At 48.6% G+C, this 22,434-nt stretch overlaps 1 protein-coding gene across 1 annotated transcript; it reads left to right on the forward strand.

Moving 5' to 3' along the window:
* The first annotated feature begins 11,292 nt into the window (after positions 1 to 11,292).
* On the forward strand, positions 11,293 to 16,614 carry SHISA2 (shisa family member 2). Its single transcript, XM_059493946.1, has 2 exons — positions 11,293 to 11,587; positions 13,638 to 16,614. Exons 1-2 carry the CDS (start codon positions 11,293 to 11,295, stop codon positions 14,189 to 14,191), a joined length of 849 nt encoding a protein of 282 aa, XP_059349929.1. The 3' UTR covers positions 14,192 to 16,614.
* Positions 16,615 to 22,434: the final 5,820 nt, after the last annotated feature.

Consider the following 22,434-nt stretch of genomic DNA (forward strand, 5'->3'; position numbering starts at 1 on the left):
GTTGAATTTAGCCATGATTTTTGGGGATCAGCACTGTAGACATTGTTTCAAATTATCTTTCACCCCAGTTTAAAGATGTGTTAATATGATTAGTGTGTAATATACAAATGCATTCAAGGTTTGGCTTGGTTTTCTTCAAAGCAGGTTAAGAAGCTGACCCATATTTAAACTCCATGAAATCAAATCAAGTCTAATTTGTCTGTTCTGTAAAGAAAGAAAAGTCTGGTCTGGAAGAAGGTTCAAGTCCACGTGCCAGATATGATTTTCTGTTAGTTTGTACCTTGTTGTACAGCTGTGGTATGAACTTATGTATGTGACCTCTTTCTTTTACTAGAAGTAACTTTGTTTTTCCTTCAGTGTTCTCCCTAGGATGAAGACAGCAGAAGGGGAGGAGCTGTGCCTTAGATTACTTGGTTCAGAAACCTCTTTCTTTGTGCTTGTGTGTGTCTCTGTTTCTGTCACATCATTTAGGTACATCCTACACTTAGCTACTTATTTCTTGTGGATTGTGAGGTTGGAGATTGAAATAAGGTGGAGTGGGTCAGAGTTTATGCATCTTCCTCACCACAAAAAATCCAAATTCAGCTACATTCCCTCCATCTGCATGTTCCTAACATAACTGCATTTTGGATCATGATTGCATTTATAGCATCAATATTTAAAAATAGAAATAAGGCTCAGGAATACAGCTTTAGTGGCCTTTCCCCCCTGTTTGATGTCAGTGGTATTTCCACTCCACTACTCATGAGGACAGTAGAAATAACCCAGTCATTCATGTGAGCTCAGTTATGTTACTGGTAATACCTGGAATATGTCAGCAGAAGCACCTTGTAGATTCTTAATGGGAAATTAAGAGTATCTATCAGTACCATAGAGTGTGTCTTATGCTCTATAAAAAGCTTGTTTCCCTAAAACTTTTTCAAGTTTCTAAGAACAAAGAACTGTCTATGTGCAAATTTTTCCAGCAATTAATTATGTAGTTTTGGGATTGTGCTGTCAGGCTGTTTCTCTCTTCCCTCTCATTCAGTGGCTTCCAGCACTGTGGCTGCTGTCTCCAGACACTGATGGATGGTTAAAGTATCATGGGCATTGACTGGTATGGATTCTCATGGAAATGGGCATTTGGGCTTGGGGAGGGGAGTGACACGGAGTTGATGCCTGCAGCGGCTCTGGAAGACAGCGGTTACCCACTGTGACAGTGTCCATGGAGCTCCAGCACAGCTGTGACATTCCATCTCCACTCAAGCAGGCTGGTAGGTTCCTTCAAAGGAGGAATGAGGTGTGACGGGGATGAAGTGTGGGGAGAGGTGAGAGGATGTAAGGCACAAGCTTACTGCTGTGAATGGCACAACTCTTTTTAATTCAGTTCAAGATCATTTCTTCGGAGCTCAATGTTGAATGTTCATCAGGTGGCAAACGGCTGCCAGTTATGTACTGCCACCACAGGACCCTTGCAGGGAGTAGCTGTCGTGCAGCACGTGCAGTGAAATGATCAGTGACCTGCTGTGCCACTTAAAGAGCTGCAAGTCTGTGGGGCCGCGTGGGGTCCACCCAAGGATACTAAAAGAGCTGGTGGAAGAAATGGCTGAGCTACTTTCCATCATTTACCAGCAGTCCTGGCTAACCAGAGAGGTCCTGGTTGACTGGAGGTCAGCAAATGGGACACCTGTCTGCAAGAAGGGTCAGAAGGAAGATCCAAGGAACTACAGGCCTGTCAGCATGATCTCAGTGTTGGGGAAGGTCATGGAGCAAATCATCTGAGGTGCTATCACGTGGCATGTGCAGGACAACCAAGGGATCAAGTCCAGCTCGCTGGTGGGGTTGTGGAGGGCAGGTCCTGCCTGACCAATCTGATTCTCCTTCTGTGACAAGGTGACAAGCTCAGTGGATGCAGGAAAGGTTGTGTTTTCCGCTTGGACTATTATAAAGCCTTTGATACTCTCCCACAGTGTCCTCCTGAAGAAACTGGCTACTCAGGGCTTGGACAGGTGCATTTGTATCAGTAGTAGTGTGGCCAGCCGGAGCAAGGTAGTGACATCCCCCTGTACCCAGCACTGCTGAGGCCACAGCTCCAATCCTGTGCTCAGTTCTGGGCCCCTCAGTGCCAGAGAGACATTGAGGGGCTGGAGCGTGTCCAGGGAAGGGCAGCGGAGCTGGGGAAGGGTCTGGAGCACAAGTGCTGTGAGGGGCAGCTGAGGGAGCTGGGGGTGTTCAGCCTGGAGAAAAGGAGGCTCAGGGAGACCTCAGCACTCTGCAAATACCTGACAGGAGGGTGCAGCCTGGTGTGCGTCAGTCTCTTCTCCCAGTCAACAAGTGACAGAACAAGAAGAAATGTTGTTCTAGGGCAGTTTTAGTTTGGATATTGGGGAAAAATTCTTAACTGAAAGGCTTGCTGTTAAGCACTGGAACAGGCTGCCTAGAAAAGTGGTGGAGTCACTATCCCTGGAAGTGTTCAGAAACAATGTGGGCTTGCTACTTAGGGACAGGGGTTAGTGGTGAATGTGGCTATGCTAGGTTAATGGTCAGACTGGATCTTTTCAATCTAAACAATTCTTTGACAAGATATGTCACCCTTTGTTTCCTTGTTGTAAATATTTTCTGACACACTTTTTTAAAGGTGGTAGAATTTGTTGAACTTCAATATTTGAACAATCCTTCTGACCTATTTGACTCCTGTTGCTAGGAGGTTTATTACTTAATGCTTTTTTCACTCCGCCTCAGGAATTTAATCTTTATAACCCATGGCTGCTGTTAAATGCCACAGTGAGAAGGTGAGTAGGCTGTGTGTTTCGTTAAATTTGTTTTCTGTTTTCTCACCCTTTAGAAGTAAGGCAATTCTTAATAATTCTTAAGAATTAAGTTTGGAAGCTTCTACAAACTAGAAGAGCTTCTGGTTTGATTTTACTTTTGAGTACAGATCAGCCCCCACCAGGATATTGGGTCATGTCTGTTGAACAGTTGTATGGAAAACTTGAAATACTCCTGTCCTAAATAGGTCAATAGCTGAAGAAGCAAAATATATGTATGTTCAATTAATGTTTCCTAGACTGATGGATTTCTCTTTTTTTTTCTCTTTGATACAGGGATCACTGTACGGCGTATGCTTGGGTACCAGCAGCACAGCAGTTTATTAGAAAGTCATGTAATTGCTTCTAAAATAAAGTTCTGATTAGAAGCTGGCATATAGCTCCTGTCTGTGCATTTAATGTGGCACTTTGTGGTAACAGGATATGCTTCTGGGGCGATGAGGATCCTGGCCACAAAAGAAAGCTAGGAGGATGAGGTTTTGATCAGTCACTGTGCTCTACTAAAAAGGGAAAGAAACACACACTTGGTGAATATTCAAAGTCAAGGATTTAAAATAAAACTTATTATTATATGAAATCTGAAAAATACCATGTCCTCTTATTAAGGGGAGAAAGGGGATAAATTCTCATGGAGGAAAAAACTGGTGACAAGCAGCTTGAGTAGACTTTGAATTGAGTGAAACCTTGGGGAAAAAAGTATGCAGAAGCTGTGCAGAGTTGGGTAGTCTATTAACTCCATGGTTAAATACCTAAGTAGAAGCTACCCCCAAAGTGAAAAAACACCCAGACCTTCTCATCCTGTTAATGATGTTAGGATTCCTTGGCTGTTTGGGCTACCCTTATTTCTTTACTAACATACACATAAAAGGACTCTAACCTTTGAGTGTAAACACTTTCACTGTGTCTCTGTCTGGGGGTAAGATAGATGTGATAAAGGTGTCCTTACTGGGAAAAAAAGTCCATCTTTCAAAACAAAGTTTGCAGTGAGTGGGCCCAAATGCTAAATGGAAGCAATGGCAGTGAGCAGTTTAGTCCTTAGCAGTGTGGGGACATCTCTCCATCTCTGCTGGAGAGCACTCGTTTTGTGACAATGTGACAATGTGTGGAGCAGTGATGGTGAGCATACCTGTATGTTACCACTGTGCTGCCTTTGATTGCTGCAGCTGTGTGTGGTACAGCTCTCCAGGCATTGCCTCCTTTAACAACTGTGGGGGTGCTAATTTAGCACTGGGTCAGACAAAGTGAATGGACAGAAGTGATAAGGAAGGTGCCAGCCTTAATGCCATGGAAACCAGTCTTAGTAATGCATATTATATCAGTCTCAAATAGGAATTGTCTTTATCTTATTTTGTTTAGTGGCTGACTAAAGAGCAGGCAGATGTTCACATACCTCCAGCAGCCAAAGCAGAAAGAATTCTTATTCCCAGGGATGGGGAGATCTTTGGCTGCTAGCTAAGCTTATGTAGTATGCACCACAGAGCAAAGCGCTTACCTGATCCCATGGTGGCAAAGAGAAGTTGATGCTGAGCACTGCTCTGAGACCAAAGAGGGAAGGCTTTCAACATTGCTTATGCTGGCTTTGGGTGTGATGAGATGCTGTCAGTGCCAATAGCAACCTCCCACATGTATTGGGGATGTGAAAACAAGGCTGGAACTGCAGGAAGACTGTGGCAGCTTGTCGAAATTTAATTTCTATGGTGGAGATGTGGGTCTAATACAAAGGCATATTAGGTTCAATTTATACTTTATTAGTAAAAATATTTAGCTTGAAATGCTCCTCTGAATAATTTGTCATTTTATACTTGAGAATTGTCACTTTTATCATCACCTCTCCCCATGACTTATTTGTAGTACTGCAGCAGCTGGTGCTTGTTGCTCTGTCATGGTGATACCCACATTGGGGTGGCATCAGGGCTTGCCAGGCTGTGGAGCTGGTGGAAAATACAGGGGCAGAAGGCATATATGGGGAAGATTCTGGTCTCAGATAGATGAATGGTAATATCAGTCCACCAGTGACAGAAATAGTAATATAAAAATCCTAACACTGCTGCAGAGTGCTGGATGTATCATTTTAAGTGCCCTGGGAAGTGGAGGGAGGGGCAAAATTCCAAAGCCTCTTTGCCAGGCTAGATATTTGTAGAGTAAAATAGCAATGATTCAAGCAAATACAGTCTTCGTTACTTCTTTTCTAAGCAGTGTAAAAAATGTCCTGATCTAGAAAATAATACTATCATAAATATTGTTAATTTTCCACAACAAGTTGCTGCTTCTTGCCTGTCTGCAGTAATAATCCGTATATAAACCCCCAAACTGCAAATTTAGGTGCACTAAGACCTGTTGAGAAGAAGTAGTTGTTTTTTTTTTTTTTTTGCTGGAACCTCACTGATTTCACTGCGCAGGCAAAAAGTGCAATAAAAGGCAACAGCTGTATAGTGATGCTATTTCTGCCATATGATGCCCAAATCTTTGTCTTGCACTAAGGCATTAGGCGGTAAAGAACAGTAAATTTCTGGTTTTAAATATCCTTAGTTTTCTCTTCCTGCATTTGATAAATGCTCATACTTTGTGCTCTGCATGGCATAACCTAAAGTGTGAATGTAGAAAATTCCTGTACTTTCCTGGGGTTTTCCTTTTTTAGTTTTAAATTAATTTTTAATAACGATGCCTTGTCAAATTGGCTGTCCTTACTGTGAGGGCAGACAGTGGGATGATGGATTTAGTCCACAAGAAAGTCTTCCTCTGGTTTTTGTCTGAGGAGCAGGAAAAAAAATACTGAAAATTCTTTCCTTTTCTTGCTAGTGGCTGGAGTGGTTGGTTGGAGCAGAAGTAATAAATCAATTAGGAAACAGCATCCCTTTCAATTTGCAGCTGTGCACATCAGCTTTGTATCCAGGCTTTAATGCATTGTACAGCAATCTGTTGTGTCTGCAGCAAGTGGAAGCTCCAAAAATCAATGCACTAAGACTGGCGGGAGAAGAGCCTGACATTTGTATTAATCAAGGCTGTCTGAGAAGTTGGACAACGCTAACAAGCTCCCTCAAGCTCTGCTCCGACTGGGCTGTGTTGAAACCGGGGGGCGTTTTCTGAGTGACAGCCTCCTCCTGCGCTCGGGAATTCGTAGGGGAATGTCCCCCAGCGCTCGGAGGTACTGTCACCCGCTCACCTCCCTTCAGCTGCATCCCCAGCCCCTTATCAGGAGAGCGGTGCATTTTGGAGCCAGACGGGCGATACGGGAGGTGTCTGTGCCGGCTGTGATAAGGTGGTGCCAGCCCTGATTGCTGCTGTCACTGCGGCGTGCGCTGAGAGCGAGCACTCACAGCAGGAGCTGAGCTGTGCCTCCCGATGCGCTCGGTGCCGGTGCAGCCCCTGCAGAGTCACAGCCCGGCCCCTGAGCAGTGTGCTAACTTCATATCCCTTCAGTCAAAGCTATTTTTACAGTCCTCTGCCTCATCCTGTGACTGGGGTTTTTTTTACTCCCTTGGGTCGTCTTGATCTAATTATTCTCCAGGAAATGAGAGCCAATAAAAGAAAGCCTTTTGCTATGAGTACACGTGTATTTAAAAATGCAGTATTAAATATGTTCCCTAAGCAGAAATAAAAACCAGTCCAGGTTATGCAACCAATACCACAATTGGAGTGGCTGTTTCCACCCTTAAGTGTACTGATGGTGTTTAAATTATACTTGCCACAGGTACACTAGTGTAAAAGGTACTGAATAACCAGGTTGGGAGGAAAAGGAAAAGCTGCTAAGGTAAGCTCATTTATTCTGGTAACTATCCTCACCTGTGAAATGGTGTTGGTATAACCTGTCAGTCTGGACTGCAATCTCAAATTCAATAGTTCTCCATACAAACTCCACAGTGGAGTTTCAGTCACGCTGCTCTTCTCACTAACTTCACACGGGGGCAGCAAGGCATTGCTTTAGCAGCAGGAAACACAGTTTTGCCTGAGAAGTGACTTTGCTGGAATAAATGGACCAGATGCAGGGATTTCAGCTCCAATGTGATTTGTTCCTAAGTTAAAAAAACCTACAAGCAACAAAACAAACAGTTTTTAAACTAACCCTCTGCATGATCAGAATGAATTCCTTTATTTTGTGTTACCAGGAAGAGAAATCTCTTTTGTTGAAGTGTACAAAAAGCAGTAAAATCCATCTCTTGTGGTAAGCGTGGCCTGACTTTTACATGGCAAGCCATCTAAACAATAGTACCATGATGATGAGTTCTAGCTGAAGACTTCAGGCTACGTTTAATTTACAATTCTGATCTGCAACATTGTGGACACAACAGTAGAGCCAAAGTAATTCCAGAATCCAGATTTTCAAGATTCCTGATAAGGTTGCAAAATTGTTTGACAGTAATGATGTAACAGTAAGTATGTGAGCTAAATGGAATGGGAAAGTACATATATGATTGTTTGGCATCTAGGGCTGGGCAATGGAAAGCAGATAATCTCACTTGTGCCCAAGTGACAAGACCATCGAAAATGAAACCAGAAATTCCAAAGGGGAAAAGAAGACAGTATCCATCTGCCATCTAAACTTTATCACCAATGGGTGAAAAAGAAAGAGAATAGGAGTTGCTGCCAGTTTTGTGTTCTCTCCCATATCATGGGAATGTGACAAGCTACAACAGCATGGGTTTAATATACAAAAGGGAAAGCAAAACATCCGTAACAGCGAGAGCCACTCACACACTCACAGAAGCTCATGGCAGCTTGGAGAGTCATGTCACAGGGTTTTCCTTTTCCTAGCCCTAGGAGAGATTCCAGACAGAGATACAGAATAAGGTGAGACATCTGTGTTCCTGTGTTATCTTGGAGAATTTCTAGGACAGACACCCAAAGGGGAGGATAGCACAGCCAGCCCCGACAAATGTTTGTGGTACCTGGCTGTGAATGGCTCAGCAGCTCAGACTCAAGGTGAGGTATCCTCATTTTCCCCTCTCTTGAACTGGGATCTGTTCAGAATGAGAGATGTGCTTTTGTATTATCTATCTTTTCATGCCTTTCTTATTTCTGTTGTCTTTTTTTTGAAGTAGGAGCTGGTGTATTTGTGAAGAACTTCAGCACACGAGGCATGCCAGCCCTAGGAAAGCAAAACACTGTGCTCTGAAAGCACAGAAATACTTTTGAAAGATTTCCATCGGGAGGGAGACTGTAATATGGAGAGAGACAGCTGGAGAGAGCCAGCAAAAATGCCCATGTTTCAATAAGGAGAATGCCTGTCAATGCAGTGACCGGGTGAATTTACAAGGTAAGCAGATACCGGTGTTAGAGAGCCACTCAAACAGATGGTGGCCATTATCCCACAGCAGCTCTGCCTTCAAGGATCAGCATCCAGGCTGGGCAGGGGCACAGGCAGCTGTGCCACAGCTCTGTGCCCAGGCATGCAGGGCTGCAGGTACTGCTCTCACACAGCCACTGCCACAGCTGCACTTTGGGTCCTGCAGGTGCTGCAATGTGCTGTACATGGACTCAGTCCCTACACTGCTGCACAGGCAGTTTGCAGCTCTGAGTGTTAAAAATTACGTGGAAAATGCATTTCACCTCTTTCAGACAACTAGCAGAAGCGCTTTTAAGTCTTATTTTCACTGCTCTAAGAGAGAAAATTTTTCAGGACTAGCAGAACAGCAGGTGAGTTCTTCAAATTCCCAAAATAAAACATTTATTTGCTTTCCTGATATCATGCATTTGGCTGGAAAATGACAAAGAACATTTCTACTGATCCTAAGGCCTCAGAAAACGAAACCTGGTAGTAGTATTACAAATTCAGAGACTAGTAGGGAAAAAAAAGAAAGTTTAAGCAGATAATAGAGATTTGTTGATTATGTGATCTATTACTGAATACATGTAGGATTTTAAAATCTTTTCCCACTCCACCATCTATATGTTATTTTAATTATATCTAAAAGCTGCACTATGCTTAGTTTGATGGGATATGATGTGTTTGGTGTTCTACAAAATCTGTGATAGGTTTATTTTACATTGAAATAGATTGAACTAATATAATGAGATTGCTTGAGATGGGAAAGCAAGTGAAAACGTCACAGAGTAGGAAAGACTTGCTATATTTATGTGGTTCCACATATTTTGGTTCTGGATTTTTGTGTGCTTTTAAATTTAAATTGCAGGGATATTACCTGATCAGCTTGTAAAGACAGTGACAAAACCACCCCAAACTCCACTAATTAGTCTATTACTAAACAGGATCTAAAGCATTTTGCAAAGTGCCAAATGTTTTAAGTTTCACAAAAGCATAATGAGGTACACTATTATCTCTGCTGTTATCCAGGCAAGTTGAGACAAATCCTGAGCTTGAATATATAAAGTACCTGCTACAGATAATCTCTGCAGGGGATCTGGTGCTGGTATTTTGTTATGATCAGGACTCCTAACTTGGAGTGCAGATTAGATTAGATAGTCTGCTTTTCACCCCTCTTCTCATAGTCTGGTTTTGCTATTGAAAGAGAACCACCTTACTGAGTTTTAGTGAACCATCAACTCAAAGGATGGGACTGGGAAAGTATTTTGCTTGCCACGTATAAAAGAATCAAGAAGCTGCTTTTCTTATTATGAAAATGTGTGTCTAACCCAGATTCAAGGAAAATGATCTCGTAGGAAGACCTCTGTGAATGTAGGCATTTAACAGCTGCTGTGCTGTCACTTGTGGCTGCCAAACATCCAAAGACAGGTCACTGGCAGGAGCTCATGGTTCTAATTCCTTTCCCAGGCAATCCTCTTCCCTCCCTGTGCCCCATCGTTGATGGGGGTGTCTTGAGCAATGGGTGCTGTGGGGGACATGGGCTGAGTGTACGAAATCTGTCACTGTCCAGGGATGCCTGTGGGGGGCTCCTCATGTTGGAGCTGACAGCTCTGGGCAGCTGCTACTCAGGATTTGAGATGGAGCATCTCAGACCCCATCAGCTGAATCACTGCAAGTTTCTTCTCATTCACCCAGCTGGGCTGATTGGGTCATGTAAAACTTGTGGTGCTGCTGCCCCATTTCCATCGTGGTAAGTGCAAACTTTTCCAAAGGTTAGCTGCTCCGGGTTACTAATCCTCCCTGAGGTAGGTAAGGTATGAGGTGTGCAGGACCACCTCTGCACCCTGCCCTTGCAGCAGCACAGCTCCGGCCATGGGCTGAGCTGCAGAAGGGCCACGGCTGGAAGAGAACTCCCCAGGAGCAGCAGCGAAGCTGAGGGGGCAGAATGCATTTACCTGGTCCTGAATTTGACCAGAATCTGGTGCTCCAGAGGAGCAATTCAGTGAAAGCCCGTAGCTGTCAAACACTGGCTGAAATGAGAACAAAAGAGGGGATGAAGATGGAGGGAGAAGGGCAATGACTAAATTGAAGAAGAAAAGCTTGAAAGAGTGAAATACACAACGCTTTGCAGTCACCTTCCTCCCAGTGATCTGCCTTTACAGTGGAATTTAGAACCAGTGCTACTTATCAGAGCTTCCGTGTTTGTGCCTTTTTCTTAAAAGAAGTATTTTTTTACTTGATGCAATGCATTGTAAGCCAGAGTTGTGCTTGGTGTCACGACAGCCGTCTCACAGGGAACGAGAAACCACAGACTTTACTGACACTTCAGCAGCTGAAGGTGCATCCTAGTGCCCGGCCTCCGGCTGCCACTGACTTTTAACAAGTCGTGCGGCAAGTACACGGTGCAGGGCTGTCTCGGGTGCCGGTGCCCGGAGCAGTGTCGGTGCCCGGAGCAGTGCCGGTGCCCGGAGCAGTGTCGGTGCCGGGAGCAGTGCCGGTGCCCGGAGCAGAGCCGGTGCCCGGAGCAGTGCCGGTGCCCGGAGCAGTGCCGGTGCCGGGAGCAGTGCCGGTGCCGGGAGCAGTGCCGGTGCCCGGAGCAGTGCCGGTGCCCGGAGCAGTGTCGGTGGCGGGAGCAGTGTCGGTGCCGGGAGCAGTGCCGGTGCCCGGAGCAGTGCCGGTGCCCGGAGCAGTGTCGGTGGCGGGAGCAGTGTCGGTGCCCGGCGGGACGGCTGCCGCTGCCCCCCGCGCTCCGGCCGCTGCCGCCACCGCCGCCCGCGCGCTGGTACCGCCCCGTCGGGCGGGGCGGGCGCATGCGCGCTGCACCGCCCCCACCGCCTATAAGTGCGGGCGCGGCGCCCCCCAGGCTGTGCGGGCGCGGCGCCGGACGGGGCGCACCGGGAGCAGCGCGGTGTGGGCTCGGCGCGCCCGACCCGCTTCGTCCGTGGGAGGATCGCGGGCTCCCGCCGTCCCTCGCCCATGGGCGCGGAGGAGGGCGCGGCGAGGCGGCGGGGAGCGAGAGCGGAGTAGCGGCGTCCCCGGCTCCGCCGGTGCGCCCCGGGCGGCGGCTCCGCACCCCGCGGGCCGGCCCCGGGCATGCGGCGGCGGCGGCGGGACCCGCGGCCAGAGTCCCCGCAGCGCGGCGGCTGCCTGCCCCGGGGGGCCGGGCGGCGCTGCCCCGGCGCGGCGGGGCCCTGACGGAGCGGCCGCCCCCCCGGCGGCGCCATGCGGGGCTGGCTGCTGCTGGCGGCGCTGGGCTGGCTGCTGCCGGCAGGGGCCGCGGCCAGCGGCGAGTACTGCCACGGCTGGCTGGACGGGCAGGGCGGCTGGCGGGACGGCTTCCAGTGCCCCGAGCGCTTCGACGGCGGCGACGCCACCATCTGCTGCGGCAGCTGCGCGCTCCGGTACTGCTGCTCCAGCGCGGAGGCGCGCCTCGACCAGGGCGCCTGCGACAACGACCGGGGACAGGGCGGCGGCGAGCCGGGCCGCCCCGGCAAGGACGGCCCCGACGGCGCGGCAGGTGAGGCGGCCCCGGCCCGGCCAGGACGGCCCCGCGGTGTCTCCGGCTTGGCGGGAGCCGTCGCGGGTTCGCGGCGATCTTCCTGCCCGCCCCTTCCCCCCTTGCCGCCGGTCCCCCTCCGTCGAGTGGTGGGGCAGCACGGACGGAGCCGGCGCTGGCCGGGCTCTCACACGGGGAGGAGTGCCCAGTGAAGGCCTGCCTTTCCCGCCCTTGCTGCTGGAAATCCCAGCCACGTCTGTGTCAGAGCAGGTGACACCATTCCCCTGGGTCCCGGGCCAGCCGTCTCGGCCTGGCACAGCTCTGCCGCCGCTTTGAACGGGCTCCTCAGCCGTGGTTGAGCTCCCCATTGAAAAGGCAAGGAAAAATGAGACAACCCCCATGAGCAGATCAGAAAAAGTAACAGGATATTTCAAAAGGACTCTGGCTGGTCCCCACTGTAATTGTGTATGTTCTTTCAGCTCTGATATCCCCACTTAGGACTGGTTTTACAAGATTGAATTTCAAGGATAAACTCAAGTCTTTCTACTGCTGTTTAAAAAAGCCCCGGTGGCTCCCCAGCACCCTTGCTGCCATCCACACGTGCTGAGTGCGGGAGAAGTAGCCTGAAGTGATGTTATAATTAGGACAGATTTACTCCTGGAAAACTTGCACATTACAGTGTGGAGCAAGTGTGTGCACCTGCTCGAGAGCTGCTGTAGCACCAAGTGCAGAAGTGGAGATGACGTTTTACAGCCTTTTGTTTAAAAGCACTAAAGTGATGGAGGAGAAGTGGCTTTTTGGTTATAACTCGCTTCATCTCACCAGCTGTGCTGGGAAGCATTCTGACTTGAGCAGACAGATAACCCCCGCTGCCCCTTTGCAGTTCTGACAACAATGCATTTTTGTAACTAATTTTTTATTTAGAATTTATTGCTTTGCAGGTTTGGGAGCCATTGCCCTGTGCTGACACTGATTAACTTGCAGGTCATTAGCAGTGGCTGCCTTAGCAGGGTCAGACAGGGTCAAGCAGGGATCCAAAGCCCTGCCTGAGTCTTGGAGCTGCCAGGTTTTGGTGGAAATGATGAACTCCAGGCATGTTGCTGAGAGCATTCACAAGCACTGAAGGGAGACACCTTCCCTTTGTTATTTGTGTATATATCCATATACATTTCTTACTGAGACAGAGAAAAAGGCTTTTTCCCTGGGACTACAGAATGGATTATCTCAGCTGGATAGAGCATGGCACTTGTGTAACACCATTGTGGGTCTGATCCCTGTATGGGCCATTCACTTAAGAGTTGGACTCAATGATTTTTGTGAGTCCTTTCCAACTCAGGTGTATTCTGTGAAATCTGTGTCTGTAGCCCAGATTGTTCCAAGGATGATGTTTACCATCCTTGGTGGCTCCTGATGCCTCCAGTGAGCATCATCCATACTTTCTGCTCCCACCCCTTGCCCGCCCTCAGTCCTCCTGCCCTGATGTCCCATCATTAGGCCTCACAAGGAGGAATGCTGCCCCTTTGGAGTATGGGGCTGTTTCTGCACTGCCTGCTCTGTGGTTTCTCCCTACACCTGGGGCTGAAGTGCAGAGCAGGTGGACATTCATCCCCAGAGTTGTGGGGTGCCAGAGGCCCTGTGATTACTGTCTGGTTGCTGCCTGGCTGTCACCCTGCCCCAGCAGGCTGCCAACAGCCAGAGTGGGCTGGTGGTGGAGAGGGATGTCGTGTGGCACCAGGGTTTGACTGCCCCATGATCCTGAGCCCTCAGCAGGGATCCTGCCCCAAAGTATCTCCCTAAGGCACTGTTCAAACCCAGCTGTATCATGCCTGTTTGTTCCAGTAGGACATATTGGAGACATGATTTGATGAAATGTGGAGCAGTGGTTGCTGTGACCTAGACCGTCACCAACAGGAGAGAAATAGAAGCCATTGGGTTTAACAGCCCTTTTCATCATTCTGGTATAAAATGCTCTGCTTGTGTTGACCTGTGCTGGGAGGAAGTGGGCTCTGCTTGGATGAGAGGGGATTGCTGAGGTTTCTCCATGGTGATAATGTTTTCCTTGCTGTTGCAGTGCCCATCTACGTGCCGTTCCTTATCGTGGGATCTGTGTTTGTCGCCTTCATCATCCTGGGGTCACTGGTGGCAGCGTGCTGCTGCAGGTGCCTGCGGCCCAAGCAGGAGCCCCAGCAGAGCCGAGCCCCTGCGGGCACCCGCCTGATGGAGACGATCCCCATGATCCCAAGTGCCAGCACCTCCCGGGGCTCCTCCTCCCGCCAGTCGAGCACGGCTGCCAGCTCCAGCTCCAGCGCCAACTCGGGGGCCAGAGCTCCCCCGACGAGGTCCCAGACCAACTGCTGCCTGCCAGAAGGGACTATGAACAATGTCTACGTCAACATGCCCACGAACTTCTCGGTGCTGAACTGCCAGCAGGCCACGCAGATCGTGCCGCACCAGGGCCAGTACCTGCACCCGCAGTACATGGGCTACGCCGTGCAGCACGACCCCATGCCGCTGAGCCCCGTGCCCCCCTTCCTGGACGGCCTGCAGGGCGGCTACAGGCAGATCCAGTCTCCCTTCCCACACACCAACAGCGAGCAGAAGATGTACCCGGCTGTGACTGTGTAGCGCTGACGCCCTCCCCTCCCCATCCCCACCCAGCCAGTTTCAATATCTGAACTGAACGGAGGAGAAATACTTCCTTGGAACAAAGCTCCCAGAGCACCACTTGTAAATAATTTTGAAAGGCTCATGCATGTCAGACGGTGTTTATAAACCATTTATTTTCATCGGGGTCTGTTGCCAGGAACTGTAAGGATGATATCTCGGAATTAACGTTGCCAGATATGCTCTCATTCCAGCACGTGATTTACGGCGGCAAAGGATTACGCTGGAAATGCATATGTATTTCAGATCACTGTGCTCATGAGATAAATGTCGGAGCCGTAAAGTGCCCTTCAGGTATGACATGGTCACAAGTATTTGCCTAATTAATTCTAGAAAGAGTTTTGTTCCACTGTACAAGACTGCAATACTTCAGAAACCTCTCTGCTCCCAGCTCCGTAATGATGTTTCCCGTTGCTTCACAGACAATCACAACTGAGAGCCAAGCAGTGCAATCCCTGTGTGCCCAGCCACCGTGGCTTCTTACACACACCCACTTTGGGGTGAAATGCCACCAGAAGCTTGGTCTTGCAAAGACCAATTTTCCTTGTATTTTGTAGGAATTGGAAGAGTGAATTATTCTGCTCTTCTTTCCAGTGCACTTGAAACCCTTCATTAATTTGGTTTTGTGTCAAGATCAGTACCCAGTAGTGGTTTGCACAGACTTTATCTTTGTGAACGTTTTACTAAAACCAGGGTATGAAGTGCTCACTCTTTGTGACACTCAGCAAAGCATTTGGTACAGCTGGCAGTGTCTGAACTGAACCTGCTTTGGCAGAGGAAGGTCAGACTGTGATTCCAAACAAGCCTGATTCAACCTCACTTCCCATGAAACAGGAAACCCGTGTGAATGCCCACGAAGGTGTCAGCCCCAAAACCTGCTTGCATTGGAGTCTGCCTGTAGGAAAATGGAGTTTATCTTGTACCCATGAGTCCATTCTGAGTCCCCTGACCCACCCCGTGGGAGTGGGAGAGTGTTAAACAAAACCCAGTTGGGATGTGAATGGGTTGGTGGAGGTTTGAAATCCATCCCCTTTTCTTCTTTACCCGTGACAGGGGATTAGGAAGGCACAGCTGTATTTAAAAATAAGGAAAAAGGCCCAACCAAGGGACCAAGGTGCTTGTGGTGTCACAAGGGTCACGGAGGTGGTGAGCTGCAGACAGCAGGGACACTTAACACTGGAGCTGTTGGCTCTCTCCTGCTTTGCTTCATCTGGGGAAAACACCTCTCCAGGTTGAAGAGGCAGCAAACAATTAGATCATTCTAATTATATCACTCCAAATGCAGCAAAGCTTTGCTGACAGAAAGGCTGGTTTTGTCTCTTTAGAAATGTAGCCTCTGCATTTCCATCCATTTGCTCCTCAGCCAAAACAGTGCTGCAGAAGACCTGAGGCCCTGTGCAAACCCAAGCAATTACTGTAGCCAGACCAGTGATGACAAAAGGTTTCTTATTGTCTGATACTGTATCAATATGTAGCAATAACTGTGATGCTATGTTTTGTATGTCTGTTTTTAAATGACACAGAAGGTGCAGATGCATTGCCAAACCCAATGGTTTACTCATAAACACGCCACACACAGGCCGTCTGCAGCAGGCAGCCGTGGTTTGGCCACTGACACGGGGAAATGAATAGGTAATTTATCCCCGATCTGTTGTTCCTGGCTGTGATCTCCCAGTCAGTGTGCAGGATCTGGGCAGAAAGGTTGGTTTGTGAGACCTGGCTTCCTCTGCAGCCAGGCTGGGTGTCTTTGGGAAGCGGCGCCCGGCTGCTGGCGGTGTCGGATGCTGCACTCAGTGCTCGGGGATCTTCAGGGCAGTGGGAGCTCCAGAGCTGGGTGCTCCAGGCTTCTGAAGGACCCCCTGCACTCTCTGGTCTCTGGGGGTGTCGGTCTCCACCTGCCCACGTTGCAGTGGGGTCACACTGGGCTGGCAGCAGGCACAGGGGCAGCTCTGTGTGCTTCCCCGGGAGCAGGAGGTGCTTGGCCCTGGGTGAGCCCAGGTGCTGTGCCCCTGACCCTGCCCAGCTGAGAACCAAGTCAGCTCCCCCCTCTGCCTGCCTTGCACAGGCCCTGCCAAGGACACCTCCTCTGACCTACAGAATTCAGGTGAATCTTTGTATATTGTTTACTTGTTTAAAAAAAAAAGAATAAGTTAAATTTAAGTCTGTAGAAATTAATTTACAACTGAAGGCAGAGAAACGCGAGCTCTAATAAAAGGAATTTTGTGAGATGTGGTGTTTTTTTTAATGTCATGTACAATAATGTAAAACCAATGTTACCATTTGATATAGCTTTTAAATCTCTGAAAGAGCACTTGCTTTAAAGTGTTTCTTACAACTGAAGAAAAAAGCCCCCTTTGTTTCTTAATAAATACTTTATGGTGTGACTTTGGTTTTGTTTGCTTTGTCATAGGGATTTTATTTTTTTTAGCTAATGCTTTGCTTTCCTGTGTCCCCAAAATAACATCTGACCAGCCCCCTTCTCCAGACTGGCAAAACCAAAAGTTTGAATTTTTGCTGTGTTTCTAAAGAATAACAGTAAACCCAACAAATTACATGTCTGAACAGTGTGCTGCAGTGGGGCATGTTCTGAGGGGATATTTTTGGGGAGAAGGGGCACAGGGAGATGGCGTCTGAGCATCACCTGAGCTGGGGATCCTTTGCCTCTCAGATGGCTGGGGAGCAGTGGTGGGAGCAGGATGGGCGAGAGCCTGTGGGCTTATCAAGTTCCCTCTTGTCAAAGAATGCCAAATACTCTGCATCAAATGCCATTTTCTGAGAATTTTGTTTTCAGTTGGATTCACAGTCACCAGCTGAGAATTTTGAGTGTGTAACTCTCAGTAAGTGGCTGTGCTGTCCCCACTGTCCTCTGCTCTTGCTAGAGCAAAAACTTCATCCTCAGAAGTGAGACCAGAACCAAAGCCCTGTAGTGCCATAGTCTGTCTGGGATGAGGCCACTCTGCTTTCCTGGTGTTTGCTTCCTCTTGCTGCTGGAGATGCTGGCATTGCACTCTGGGCAGGTGGGTGGCTGGAAGAGCCTAAAGGGCAGGGAGAGGAAATGGAGTGATTGCTGGATCTGCATGTTTATAATTCAGAAAAGTAGGGAAGAGCAGTCTGGGAAGAGCATTGCCTTGGTCAGGCTCTACATTGCACATTCCAAAATGCCACAGCTTCCTGGTGTTTGGGGAAGGTGAGGCAGCAAGGCTGGGAGCAGAAAGCTGGCAGGGAAGGAGGGGGTCAGCCATGGCTGGGAGCAGATGTGCTGAGGCGACGAGTACTGCGCAGCAGGGCAGGCCAACAATTTGTGTTAAAGCTTTTTCTTGTGTTTTTATCTGCGGAGCAGCTTCACCCTTGGCAGATGTTTTCTTTTTGTGCCGTGCAGGAGTTGGTGTGCACCAAGCAAGCAGTGGTGAGGGTGGGGAAAAGCTGGCAAACCCCACAGGCTGGGCTGGTGCTGGTTGGCCCTGCATGCACCAGGCTGGTGGTGTCCTCACAAGGGGACCCGTGGGCACAGCGGCGCCCCGAGGTGGCTGTAGGCAATCCTGTGCCCAAAATCCTGTGCCCAAACCACTGAGCCACGCAGAGAAGAGCAGGAAAGCATCGCCAGTGACAGGATCCCCTCCCAGCACACACACTGTGGAATGACTCCCGTGTGAGCTGGGCACCTCAGGGGACAGAGCCCCTTAGCAGGGGCTTGTGTGGCCCTGTCCAGCTGCCACCAGCTGTGCCACGGTCATCAGGGGACAGTGGAGATTGTGCAATGTGGCCCACGATGCCCAAGGGGAGCAAGCCAGGGAGCAGGTCTCAGCTCAGCACATTAACCTCAGCACCTCCCTTGCAAAATGTCTCATTTGCTGCTCACTTTTGATCTTCCTGGAGCTCTTCTCCCTCCAGATTTTCTGCCTTTCCACTCTTTTCCTCCCACTGAAGTTATTACTAAATATTATTCCCCACATGTGTTCCCTTCTATTTTTCCAAGCTGAATCTCATTTTATTGTTTCCTCCTCATATTTCCTGCTTCTCAGTAGGTCCCTTTGTAATATTTCTCTGTCCTCAGTGGGGTTTGCAGCATTTTCCCACCCAGGATCACTTGCAAATGGACTGAACAAATCACATAAACATGTGCCATACTTTCTCCCCTTCCCCATCTACACTGAATGGAGCCAGTTCCATGAGACCCTGGCCATCCTGGAGGCTCAGTGTTCCCTGTCCCACAGGAGAGCATTTAATCCTTGTGACAGTATTTCTGTGCAGACTGAATGGCCAGATAACAGCAGTCACTGGTGCTGTAACAGCCTCCTGTGCCTCAGCAATGGGGACAAGCCCATCGTGCTGGGTTGTGTGCCACAGAACACTGCTGTGGGCTCCAGTGAGGAGGCCTCAGGTGAGCCAGCACTGTGGTGTGGCTGCTCTGCACCAAACACTGCATAGTGCTGGCTGTCTGCAGCAAGCCCAGAGGTGAGAGTGGCAGAGGCGATGTCTCAGCACCCTGGGGTGTCCCAGTTCCCCCATCTCCTGGGGGACACCCAGTCCCAGACACAGCTTCCCTCCCACCCGTCTCTGGGAAGCCACTACAGCCCTGGCACAGGGATGGATTTTCTCCCCTTGCTGCAGAGATCCCCCTTTCTGTGCCAACACTTACAGGTTTTGTGATTTGCCCACAGAAGTTTGTCCTTTATACCTTGAAAATCCCAGCATACTGACCTGACCCCAGGCCTTTTTCACCTGGCTAGTGACCCTGCAGCTCTCACCTTCTCCATGCTGGCTTGTTTGCAATGTTTTCCCTGGCCCTCGTGTCATTTCCATCTCCTGCTTGTCCCTGCTGAGCCAGACCTCTTGTGGGGGCAGCTGTGCTGGATGGGAACATCTGGGGCATCAGTTCATGGGCAGAGGCACAGCTTCATTTGGAAAATACCTACCCACTTGACAGCAAAGGTGACATCTTCCAAATACTGAGAGCAAGGCAGCAAACATTCCACTAGGCATGGCTGAAAAGTTGCTAGGTGTGCAAGAGGCCAAGTATCCTCTTACTCCCTGATTTTCATTAGAAGAGGGGAGACAAACCTCTCTGGAGTGTAACATGAGTCACAGCTCTCAGATTCCAAGTGCCTCCAGCATTGTACTGGCTGCAGTCTTTGTCAAAAGAAAGTTAGCTGACTTTAATATTAATCAATTTGGGTGGCTGTTTCTGATGAGATGAAGCCATGCAGGTAACAACTCAAAGCAGTCACTTTCTGCACTGGGCACATCCAGCTCACCAAGGACACATGTTCCTTTCTGTTTGCATTGTCCATAACACATCAGGAAATACAAAAGAAAACTCACCTGAAACTTTAAAATCTTGTCTGCCATCACAGGCTGTTGCAGTGACACCGTTTAGGCTTATAATAGTAAAAAGAGATTTCAAACATTCAAGAAAGAATAGCAATAACATTTTTCTCCTAAACATGATAATCATTTACTTTCAAGGAAATAGTTTCTTATTGCCTGTTATCAGTCCTTCAAAAAACCTCCAGCAAAATCAAGGCAAACAGTGATACATCAAGCTGAAAAATGTTTAATTCGACAGGTAAGTTGCTTTCCATCAAACCTTCCTCATGTTTAGTGCTGAACCAGCTCAGGGCATAGCCCACCCTGATTTGCCTCTCTAGGTTAATTTGAAAAAAAAATAAAGCAAGAAGGCACTACTTTGGATCCTATCACTGCTATTAAACTAGGGCAAGTGAGCATCATGTCAGAAAACAGTAATAATGCAGTGTGCAGGGATAGAATGCAAGAAAATATAGTGCAGAAGGCAATCTCACACCTGAGGAGTTGCAGCTGTTCTAATCACCAAAGATTAGGAACAGGCCTGAACTTAATAGGCCACAGCTGTGTCCAACAATGATGAGTGCTATAGAAGAGTGGGTGAGCTGGGTGAGGAGAGAGATGGAGTTTGTTGGCTGTGCTGTGAGGAGGTGTCCATGAGCAATCACCAAGAAGGTATGGAACTTTTGCAATAAGATGACAACAATGCAGCAATAAACTAAAAATACTTCTCTATCTCCCTTCCAAGATATAGAGCAGCTTCACAGGACTATAAAAAATTGGCTGTATTGGAGGGGACTCTAAAGATAGTCTAGTTCTCAGTGTCCCATCCAGCCTGGCCTTGAGCACCTCCAGGGGTGGGGTACTTAAATTTCCTTCCATCAGGTTTAGGAAGAGCTTTGAAAGCTGATGGGGACAATGAGGCAGAGTGTTTGATTCTGCTGGGTGCAGAGCCCAGCTTAGCTGGGCCACAAACTTCCCAGAGCTCGCTGGTGCTGCAGATGCTGGCACGGGGCAGGCCTGACTTGTTGCAGGACAAGATGAGGATGTTGGTGTGTTGTGCAGTCTCTGCTATGATTCAGTATCCAAATGGTAAATATTGGCTTATGCAGCTGCTAATTCCCTCAATATTTGCTTTTGAGAGACAGAATCCTATTGACTTCACACAATCAGACAGTCTATGCGTGATTGTAAATATCTCATTATGGGGGGAAAATAATTTTAATTTACAATGCTGCAAACCAAAAGCAACTGCTGTAGATTTACTGAGCAGTCAGAATCAGGCTCTCAGTTTAACAGCTGAAGCCCACCCTCACTGTGGATGGGCAAATACACACAGTCATTGCACAGGATTTAGTGAGCAGTATGAGAGCAGTAGGCAGCTTAAGCTCTGATACCTGGCACATCCAAATGAGCTGGCACTAGGATCACACTGTGGTTTTTCATGGACTAAGGCATGTTTTCAGGAGCTTATAGGCAATTCCTTCCAGTGTGGAGAAAGGAAGGAGTGAGATGGAGCAGCACAGTTACAAACCCAGCCCAGAATCCATTTTTTCCTGAGGGACTGGGGGGGTGCTCCTGCTGCCCGTACTCGATACCAGCAAGTACCAGCAGCTCCACAGGACCAACAAAGCAGTCTTGGTTTACTGTGACAGCTGTGCTGCACATTTTTGATGAGGCTGTAGGCCAGTGCCAGCTGAGCCATCAGACAAGGTGGCTGTGAGAGCTGAGGCTCCCAGACTCGCCACTGCAGGATTTAAGTGCCACTCTGCCCTGAAAGGTTGGAGCTGCTTCACTTGAGGGCTGCTTTGTGTGACCCAGGAAGCTCAGTGCCCTCACCGCTCTGGCATGGCACCCTCACAGGCACAGCACCAAACACCAAGGGAAATCCAGAGGGGAACCATGGCCACCTCTCTGACTGTCACCCCTCTGTCCTTAGAGAGTCATGGCAAGAAAAATGCAACATGACCTTCTTCACGGTGAAGGTCCTGGCTGGGCATGGCCACTGCAGCAAGGTCTCCCCAGCACTGTTCACCATTCCCTTACCTGGGACACAGCCCACTCCTCATCTGCCCTTGAGCTCCTTGCTCAGCGTGGACAGCCAAAAACCAACCCTGTCTTTCAGGGGTTTTTAAAGCCTTGTTTCTCTGCAGTCCTGTATTTCTGCTGAGGAGGGAACTCACTACTCCTTCCAGGTTTCTGAGGACTTGCTGCACCCCAAATGCTGCAGGAACTCAAAGAGGCATGGGGCTGTGCTGGAGGGAGGGCTGGTCACCGGGTACTGCCACAGCAGCACTCACTAAAAGGGATTATGTTTCTGAAATCTTCTTGCTTAACATTCCTCAGCCAGACCTTTCTCAGTTACACTTCTATTTTTTAATGCTCCCATTTCAGACTTGAGCATTAATCTACAGGTTTAGGGACTTTGATTCTTCTTTGTTCTGGTACGAGGCACTGAAGCCTGCCGTCAACAGACTTAGCAGCTGCTCCAAATATTTGGCTCTGGGACATGAGCACTAGGCTCTCTCACAGCCCTGCCTGTCAGACTGTTAGAGGGAAAGTCTCTGAGGTGATTAGTCAACTAATATATCTAATAAGGGGTTTAAGTAGCAATCCATTATGTTTAACAATTCTGAGAATCATTTCCCTTTTAGTGTGCTGTACAAGAGATGACAGTGCAGGGAGCAGTTGGCTGAGCATCCAATTCTCCCACCACCAACTGAATAAGGCTTATTTAAGTTTATCATCAATTTTACTTTGGCATAATTGATTGGCCAGATGTGTGAGAAGCTTTTACAAACAGCAGAGTTCCTGCTGCTACATGCTTGCAGGCTGGGCTGCAGCTATGGAGGCCCAGCGAAGGAGCAGGCATTTACTCCAGCAAAACAGGGATACACAAG

Source organism: Ammospiza nelsoni, chromosome 2 (genome assembly GCF_027579445.1).
Source record: "Ammospiza nelsoni isolate bAmmNel1 chromosome 2, bAmmNel1.pri, whole genome shotgun sequence".
NCBI classification, from domain to species: Eukaryota; Metazoa; Chordata; class Aves; order Passeriformes; family Passerellidae; genus Ammospiza; species Ammospiza nelsoni.